Source organism: Prionailurus viverrinus, chromosome C1 (genome assembly GCF_022837055.1).
Source record: "Prionailurus viverrinus isolate Anna chromosome C1, UM_Priviv_1.0, whole genome shotgun sequence".
NCBI lineage: Eukaryota > Metazoa > Chordata > Mammalia > Carnivora > Felidae > Prionailurus > Prionailurus viverrinus.
This window is the reverse complement of record NC_062568.1, coordinates 213,649,420-213,658,625: the sequence shown is the minus strand read 5'-3', so window position 1 is coordinate 213,658,625 and position 9,206 is coordinate 213,649,420. Positions and strand designations below refer to the sequence as shown.

The window sequence follows — 9,206 nt, the reverse complement described above, 5'->3', positions numbered from 1 at the left end:
CGCGGCCCGCCAGGGAGGGGGGCGCGGCCAGGCCGGGCGGGAGCCCGAGGCGGGGCAGGGCTGCGTGGCCCAGGCGCGGGGAGGAATCGGCGCGGCTCCCAAGTGCGGCGGGGGCGCGGCGGCAGGTGGGGGCGGACGGGCGGGGCGGCCCGGTTCGGGGCGGGGCGGGCTCCGGGCTCCGCGCTCGGTCCGCCCTCGCGCCCGCGCCGCGCGCCCTCCCCGCTCCCCGCCCCGCCTGTGCCGCTGCCGCGGCCGCCGGGAAGAACTTCGCGAGCGCCCGCGACCGGCCGGACCCCGGCGCCGCCCCCGGTCCCCGCCGAGCGCCGAGGCCATGGACGCGCTGGCCTGGCTGCTGCCCCCGCTCCTGATGCTCTGCGCGCAGCAGCACCGCGGCGCCAGGTGAGCGAGCCGGGTCCGCGCGGCGCCCGGGGCCGCCCTCGGTCTTCCTCCCCGCCCCCACCCCGTCTACCCCCGTCTTCACCTCCCCCGTCGACTCCAGTCTTCGTCTCCCCTCTCCCCGCGAGCACCCCACCCCCACCCCATGTCCCCCGCGGGCCCCTAGCTCCGGACTCACCGCTGCCCTTGGGGCCGCCCCCGGGTGCTGTCCGCCGTCCCGGTGCTGAACCGGCGCCGCCGAGCTGCGCGCGGACGTGGGAGCCGCTCCCAATTCCCGCCCCCCCCCCCCGCCCCGGTGCCTGGGCTCGCGTGGGGTCCTCGGCCCCAGCGGCACCTGGCCGGTCCCTGGCTGCTGGTGCCCCTCCAGGCGCGGGCTGAGCGCTCGGCGCGGCACGAGCTGCAGGGAGGAAGACAGGAACCATCCCGCGGACACGGGGGAGGAGGCTCCCCTTCCCCATGGGAGCCGAGCTGCACAGACACGCTTCCGCTGCAGCCCGCAGGGCTGGGGGGACGGCATGAGGGCTGTGTGTGGTCGCTAGAAAGTTCGGGCCCAGGACGCTGTGGAGTCTCCTTCCAGGGGCCATTTCAAATGGCAGCCACTCAACTCTGGAGCATGCAGGTGGGAAGGAGCGAGCTGCCTCTGGGGGTGGGGGGCGGTGAGGGGGTGGAGGACAGAGAAGACTCAGGATTTCTAACTGCTGGGGGAGGGGAGGAGGGCTCTGTCTCCCCAAGGAAGGAAAAGGCTAAGAAGGAGGGTCCCCATGGATTGTGGCTTCCTCCCTTTGGCTTCTAGGGAGCAGTAGGGTCCCCAGCGTCTTCTCTGTTCTCTGGGGACTTGAAATGGGCTCCAGGTAGTCTGGCATCCCATGGCCATATGCCCGCCACCTTCCTGGGAGTTGTGAGGGCCCTTTTTGAAAATCATCTAGGTACATGGGCTGCAGACAACCAGAGCAAATACAGCACACCCCTCTGCCCCCCAGCATTCCGGACTTCTGGGCAATCAATTGCTGTCAAAGGCCTTAGAAACTGGAAATGGTTGAACATCAGCCTGTGTTTGGGCTGTAGGCACTCAGGCAGCATGTGACACGGAGGTGGGGGGATGTGGTCAGAATGTCCTTGTTTGTGGGGTGGGGGGCAGAGCCAGGAAGGTCTGAGTCTGGCCATAGGGTGGTCATCGTGCCGAAGGTCACAGGCAATGTTGATCTGCCCCTGTCCTCGGAAGACTTCATTCTCTTATCCGGCTCCATGGCCCTTTTCCCTTTTCCCACTTCAAGGTAAGGGGAAGGGCAAAGCATTGAGGCGTGGCCGTGGATGTATGTGCTGGAGGCCTGGGATCAGCTGTTGGTCCAGCATAGCCACGTAGCTGTGATTCTGGAGTCCAAGCTGCTCTGAACCTCAAAGCCTCAGCCCAAGTTTGACACCAAAACTCATTTGGTGGCCAAGCCTGTTCTGCTCTGACGTGAAGCTCACTCACCCTACTTTTGGGACCTGTTTGTACTTTCCTGCTGGGAAATTCTCCAGACCACCCCCGCCCCCATCCCAAGTCCATATGTACATTATATCGCCTTTCTAAAAACTGAAACATCCTGGTCTCTGTCCCACATCTGGCTTGGAAGTGGGGGTAACGGGTGTGCCCGTCTGCCCGTGCAGGAAGGCTGGAAGGCTGTGGCCCCGGCCGGAAGGAGAGCCTCTGGGCTTCTTGGGCCTTGGTGGGCGACCTTCAGACAGTGCAGTGCTGTCAATCTGGCGCCTCCTCCCCTGCCAGCTTCCTGTCCCTTCACCCTCCACTCCAGAAGCAGGTCAGCACCCTCCTTTCCCTCGGTCTCCAGGTCCTCACATCCAGAGTGGTAGGGGGACAGGAGATGCCTGTCCTGGCTGCCGCTGCTCAGGTCACATCCTGGGCTTCCCAGCAGGAAAGTCTCGGTGGGTTAGAATAGATGTGCTGTGCAGCGTTTGTGGGTTGGGTCAAAGCTGTGCCTTCCCTGAGTCTGAAGACCCACTCATGTGGCAGGGGCCCGAGCTTGCCGGCTGCACACCCTCGTGGGTGGCCCTCTGGATTGCTGGCACCTCCACCTCCCTGGAGAAGCTGTGTGTGTGGCTCCTGCTTTGCTAGCTCACCGTGCGACTGTCGTGCTGTTCCTCTTATCCTTGGTAACTGAGGGGCCAGCGCAGCGAGTGCTGCTCCGAGAGCAGAGTTGCCAGGGACTGTGGGCTTGTGTGTGCACGCTGGAAGGGTCCTTGCAGGGAGGAGGGCCCCACCGCCTTGCTCAGCTGCACCCACCTTTCCTCTCTGGCCCCAGGGGCACGGACAAGTGACAAGGGTGGGCTTGTTTACTCAAGGGGCCAGTCGAGGGAGGGAGGCCTGATGGCGCCCGAGCAGCCGCCGCCAGTGTTTCATGGCGCCCACTTCACCCCAGGAGTTTGAGCATGTGTCTCTGAGTTTCTCTGTCTGCACAACGGGAGCCCCCACCCTAGGCCATCTTGGGTTTCAAGGCGACCAGATGAGGCAGAACCTCTCCCCCAAGGTGCTGATCAGAGGCACCACGACCTCCCCCCACATAGAGTGTGTACCCCGTCCACTCCTTTACCTGCCCACCTAAACCGTGCGAGGAAAGCAGGGCTCTCCAGCACCCAGGCTAGCATTAGTACATCCTCCTTGGATGGCCCTCGACATCTCTTCACGGCTGGAAAAATGAACAGCCCCTGTGCTAGGTGAGAAGTGACACGGGGCAGGGAGTCCGTTCCCTTCACGCCTCCTGGGGGTGGCCAAGTCTAGGAAACCCACTGGCATCCTGCCACTTCAAGGCGAGCTTTGTGGCCGGGGGCTCACCTGTGGCCTTGCCTTGTGCCCGGGAGTGGGCACGGGACCCAGCTGAGGGAAGGGGCGCCTGCCTGTGCCACCACCCTGAGGCCGGGGAGGGATGGTATGTCTCCCGACAGCCTTGTTCCCGGCAGGCGAGCCGCTGCAGCAAGATGGCAGCTGGGCCAGTCCAAAAATAAAACCTAATTCGAGTCCCTTTACGTCTGATCGTTAGGGTGACCTCCATTTGCACTTTTCACTGTGCTTTACTTGGGTCCAGACTTCATTCAGTTCCTCCTTATACTTTGTTAGCAAATCACCGGCCCCACCCCCACCCTGGACCAGACCGGGACGTTGCCTAGAGGCCCTAAGGTGGTCCTAAGGGATAGGTCAGGGGTTTGTGAGTGTCCTTAGCTAGGGAGCTCCTGGTTCAAGTTTGACCTTCTTCCAAGGACCAGCGTGTGGGACAGAGGAGGGGCTGGGTGCCCAGCTGCTGGTGCTTCCCTAACCCAGGCAGCCTTCCAGGTGTTTGAGAACCCACCTGTGAGTGCAGCGTCATTGCAGATAACACAAGAGAGTCATTCTTGAATGCCCTCCTGAATGCCCCCCTCACTTCCTGCCTGACTGTGGACGGGCCTTGCCCTGTGGGCGGGAGGGGATGGCTGTGTGACTTCCTGGGGCCTGCAGTAACAAGTGACCACAGGCTAGGGGGCTTAATAGACATTTATTCCTTCCCAGCTCTGGAGGCCAGAAGCCCAAGATCAAGTCCGAGGGCAGGGTTGATTCCTTCCGGAGGGTTCTGGGGGAGGATCCGTTCCACGCTTCTGTCCAGCCCTTGGTGTCCCCTGGCTTGTGGCTGCATGTCTCTGGTCGCTGCCTCTGTTGTCACATGTCCTTCTCCCTGTGCGTCTGCTTTCTCTTCTTACAAGGACACCACTCATTGGATTGAGGGCCACCCCAATCAAGCGTGGTATCATCTTAACTAATTATAGCCCAATTTCCAAATAAGGTCCCATTCTGAGGTTCTGGGTGGACGTGAGTTTTGGGTGACCCGGTTCACCCCAGGACAGGTAAGCACAAGGAGGGGTGGGTGGGTGGACTGCTGGGGGGCTTTGGGCAGTCTGGCGTGTACAGGCCACAAGATGCCACGTGTGGAACGCCCCTGCAGCCCTGCCAGAGACGACCAGCACAGGCTGTCATTTGGACTAGTCTGCAGCCACTGGCACGGCCCCAGCCACTCTGGGGTCAGACTAAGCCTCAGGAGCACATGACAACTGGGGATCACTGCCGCCAGGGCTGGGCCTGCCTGGAAAGGCACAGAGAGCAGGAGGTCGGCTCCAGCGTCCCCATGGGCCCTTAGCCTTGGCCTGGGTCAGGTGTGGGACCTCACCCATCCCCTCCTTCTCTCTGTTCTCACCTTCCTGGTCACGCAGCTCTTCTCCCAGGTCACCTCCTGCAGGACACTTTGCCATCAGAGGCTGAAAGGGGGGCCATGTGCCTTGTCAGGGTCCTCCAAGGCTCTTCATCCAGAGTCCCCAGGGGCGGGGGCTCTGGGCTGGCCACCCTCCTCGAACCAGTTGTGGAGGGAGGCTGGGGACTCTGTGTGACCTGGAAGGCTCACTCAAGGCTAGGTGGGCCGGCGGAAGCTGAGCAGAGGCTGGTGGGTGAGGTGGAAGAGTCCTGGGGCTCCTCGTTTCTGGCAGGATTCACTGGGACTGGCCAGGTCCAGCCTGGAGGGGCTCTCGCCGTGGTCTCCCCCGCCCACCCCTGGCTTAGGTGCCGAGGAAGGGAGCTGGGCTCCGTCCCTGGCACCCTGCCTGTGACCAGTGGGCCTTGCGTTTCCAGAGCAATGAATGATATTGGGGACTATGTTGGTTCCAATCTGGAGATATCCTGGCTTCCCAACCTGGATGGCTTGATAGAGGGCTATGCTCGCAACTTCCGGCCTGGCATTGGAGGTGAGGGCGGCCAGTGGGGGCACGGGGGAGTCTCCTGCGTCCGGCTGTGGGGGTGAGCCCTGCCGGCCCTGGGCTGGCTCCCTCGAGGGGTGCATCTGTGGTCCCCAGGGCATGTGTCACACCTCGACGGTAGCCCCCCGCCCCCAGGAGACAGCTGGGAAGGTGGGTCTTCTCAGAAGGGTCTCGTGGCAGACTCTCTCCAACATGGTCTTCCCTGCAAAACCCTGGCTGACCCCTGTCCTGCCTGCCTGGGCTTGCACTGGGTGGGGAGCCTGGCTTCAGCCTCTTCCCTGCAGGGCCTCCTGTGAACGTGGCCCTCGCCATCGAGGTGGCCAGCATCGACCACATCTCAGAGGTGAACATGGTAGGTGCTGGTCAGCCTCCACCCACCCCTGGCTGTGGGCCCCCACGAGAGGAGCGGGGCTGACGGCCAGTGGCCCTTCCCGCCTCCCACTGCAGGAATACACCATGACCGTGTTCCTGCACCAGAGCTGGCGGGACAGCAGGCTGGCCTACAACCACACCAACGAGACCCTGGGCCTGGACAGCCGCTTCGTGGACAAGCTGTGGCTCCCGGACACCTTCATTGTGAATGCCAAGTCCGCCTGGTTCCACGACGTGACCGTGGAGAACAAGCTTATCCGGCTGCAGCCTGACGGGGTGATCCTGTACAGCATCCGGTGAGCCCTGGACCGGCCCCCCCAAGATGCTCAGACGGGAGCCCGGATGGGTCGTCCGTCCTCTGGCAGCGCCCCATACCGCCTGGTAACGGCAGCTGCAGAGGTGGCCGCGGGAAGAAGCCCACGGATGCAGCTCTGTGGCCAACACGGTGGCTTTTGGGTTTTCACGTGGGGGTGAAATTCACATAACATACAATTCACCATTTGAACGTGAAGGATTCAGTGGCATTTAGCACGTTCTCAGTGTTGTGCAAACATCCCGTCTGGCTCCAGAAGGTCTCATTCCCCAGGAAGGAGACCCCACGCCCATTAGTGCTCGCTCTCCATCCGTCCACCCGCCCCACCGACCTCACCTTCCGGATAAAGTGAATCATACGGCGCGTGACCTTCTGTGTCTGCCTTCTGTCCTTTACCCAGCACGGTGTTTTTGAGGGTCACGGTGTTTACCGGGATGTCATTTCTGTTTACGGCCGAGTAACCTTCAGCCACATGGTATCCACTCATCCGTCCGTGGACACTGGACCGTTTCCACTTTTTTGGCTATTGTGTGTTGAGCTGTCCCGAACATACATGTGCATGTATGAATATGTGTTTTCGGACCTGTGTCTTTTAAAAACAGAGTTAGCGGCCAACATTTTAAAAACCAGGAGATTAAAAAAATCTGGGGGGTGGGGCAGGAGGACCTCAGGATTTCGGGAGCTGGCCTCGCTCCTGGAGGCCTCACCAGCATGTTGTCTGGGCAGAATCACCTCCACGGTGGCCTGCGACATGGACCTGGCCAAATACCCCATGGACGAGCAAGAGTGCATGCTGCATCTGGAGAGCTGTGAGTGCCCCTCCGGGGCCGGGCAGGGGGCTCTGCTCAGCAACTGTGCTGCGGGGGGAGAGGGGACTCGGGCCGCCAGGGACCTTTGCAGCCGGCCTGGCTCGGGGACAGGGAAGCGTCTGGGATAGGACCCGTGGAGCGAGGAGCCTGGGCTGAAGAGAAGGCAGAGAGGGAGCTGGAAGGCCTGGGCGGCCCGACCCTCTTCCCACGGGTCACAGACGGGTGTGCAGCCCAGACAAGTCATGTATTTGTGTCATCGAGCCAGCGTGACAGCCCCTGCGAGTCACCTAGAGATGGCGGCCTGCCCTTTCTCCAGCTCTCCTGGTCCTGTCTGCCTGCCGGAGGTTGGGCACGGCCACAGGCCTTCTCCACCCTGGCTGGGTGTCCTGTGCTGTCCCCTGCCCCCTGTGCCGGGGACACCACCTGGGGCTCTCCTGCAGATGGCTACTCATCCGAGGACATCGTGTACTACTGGTCTGAGAACCAGGAGCAGATCCACGGGCTGAACAAGCTGCAGCTGGCCCAGTTCACCATCACCAGCTACCACTTTGCCACGGAGCTCATGAACTTCAAATCGGGTAACGCGGCTTCTCGCGGCCTCTTCTTGGGAGCCTGGCTCGCGGTTTTCTAGCACTTTTAACCAAGCCGTTAGTTGGCTCTGAGGACCCCCTGAGGATGCCCCTGGAAAAGCACCGATGGGCACAGGCTGCACCCGACCGAGGGACTCAGGGCGCCACAGTGCGGATGTGGGTCAGGCTCTCTCTGCCTTGTTCCTCGGTCCTTGGTTGCTTCCTGCAGGCTCTCAGTGCTTGCGGTTTGGGGGGGGGGGGCACGAAGGGTGTGGGGCTCACCTGGGGCTGCCTTTGTCCTGACCCCTCCTGCCCCTTCCCAGCTCCTACTGCCTGCTCATTGGTGCCAGCCAGCCCAGCTGGCTCTTTCCTTTCGCTTGGCTGGGCTCCAGGGAGGGCTGGAAGAGCTGGCCACACTCCGGGAGAGTGCCCTGGGCCAGTGCAGCACCGGGATCTTTCTCCTCTCCTGCCTCCGGGTGGCCCTGCCTCTCTCCCAGGACAAGGCCCAGGGCACAGGAGACTCCTGATCCATCAGGCTGTGTGGGGAAAGTGGGGAAGGCAGGGGTCTGAGGCTCGAAGTGGTGCCCCCCTCCGTGCCTGCCAAGCCCTCCTCTCCACCCGCACCCCCTGACCCCCGGTGCCACAGTGTGTGGTGGGTCAGGTCCCGGCAGGGAGTGTTTCTCCCGCAGCTGGTCAGTTCCCTCGGCTCAGCCTGCATTTCCACCTCCGGAGGAATCGGGGCGTCTACATCATCCAGTCCTACATGCCCTCCATCCTCCTAGTTGCCATGTCCTGGGTCTCCTTCTGGATCAGCCAGGCAGCGGTGCCCGCCAGGGTGTCTCTAGGTACGGGGCCCTGACCTTTCCTCTGAGGGAGCTGGTGAAAGGGTGGGAGCCCAGAAGCAGGGTGCCAACCCTGCTCCCCATGAGCCCATGTTTTGCCTTCCAGCCCCTTGTTCCAAGCCAGTGGCCAGCCAGGCCTGGTCACGAGAGTCTGAATTTCACTTGGGCTTGGGGCAGGGGTGGGGAGGGCAGGGAGGTGGCAGGGGCCCCAGCAGTGGCACCACCCATTCCCGGCAGGCATTACCACGGTGCTGACCATGACCACGCTGATGGTGAGTGCCCGCTCTTCCCTCCCGCGGGCCTCGGCCATCAAGGCGCTGGACGTGTACTTCTGGATCTGCTACGTCTTCGTGTTTGCTGCCTTGGTGGAGTATGCCTTTGCCCACTTCAATGCTGACTACCGGAAGAAGCAAAAGGCCAAGGTCAAGGCCACAGAGCAGAGAACAGAGGTGAGGCTGAGCCTGTGGGCGCTCTTGTGTTCAGCACCAAGGACAGCCGCCCCCCCCCCCCCCCCCCCCATGCCCTTCACACACACCCCCCGCCATCGACACAGAGGGGCAGTGCTGGTGGGGCCACTCTTCCTGGGACCAACTCAGGACCCTCTGCCTACTGCTCTGGGGGGTTCGCTTGCAGCCCCCGGGCACAGGAGAGCAGGCCCTGCCTGCTGCTGCTCACAGCGACACTTGCTGAGGGACTCAGCCATGGCCCGGGTGGGGGGTCCTGGAGCAGAGCCCGCCCTTGGCTCAGCCCTGCCCCGTCCCCCTGTGCAGATGGACGTGAAGAATGCCATTGTGCTCTTCTCCCTGTCGGCCGCTGGCGTCACCCAGGAGTTGGCAGTGTCCCGCCGGCCCTGCCGCACACCTGGGAACCTCATGGGCACCTACAGGTGTGTGGAGATGGAGACGGGGGAGGCCAAGAAGCGGGGCGGGCGCCGCTCGGGGGGCCAGGGAGGCCTCCGTGGGCTTTTCAAGCCCATCGACGCAGACACCATCGACATCTACGCCCGCGCAGTGTTCCCTGCTGCCTTCGTGGCGGTCAATGTCGTCTACTGGGCAGCCTACACCATGTGAGGCTGCAGGTACCTATCCTGGATAGGCTGCTTCACCTATCCTGGAGCCCACGGCCACCGGGCGAA

The 9,206-nt window shown here is 62.9% G+C and overlaps 1 protein-coding gene across 1 annotated transcript; it reads left to right on the top strand.

Moving 5' to 3' along the window:
• Positions 1-331: 331 nt before the first annotated feature.
• On the top strand, positions 332-9,206 carry GABRD (gamma-aminobutyric acid type A receptor subunit delta). Its single transcript, XM_047871560.1, has 9 exons — positions 332-399; positions 5,042-5,154; positions 5,451-5,518; positions 5,614-5,834; positions 6,578-6,660; positions 7,101-7,238; positions 7,919-8,074; positions 8,309-8,520; positions 8,842-9,206. Exons 1-9 carry the CDS (start codon positions 332-334, stop codon positions 9,139-9,141), a joined length of 1,359 nt encoding a protein of 452 aa, XP_047727516.1. The 3' UTR covers positions 9,142-9,206.

Coding starts and splice junctions, on each gene's coding strand:
- GABRD (XM_047871560.1), top strand. CDS start 332: ATGGACGCGCTGGCCTGGCTGCTGCCCCCGCTCCTGATGCTCTGCGCG. Junction 5,155..5,450: donor CTTCCGGCCTGGCATTGGAG/GTGAGGGCGGCC, acceptor TCTTCCCTGCAG/GGCCTCCTGTGAACGTGGCC. Junction 7,239..7,918: donor GCTCATGAACTTCAAATCGG/GTAACGCGGCTT, acceptor TTTCTCCCGCAG/CTGGTCAGTTCCCTCGGCTC.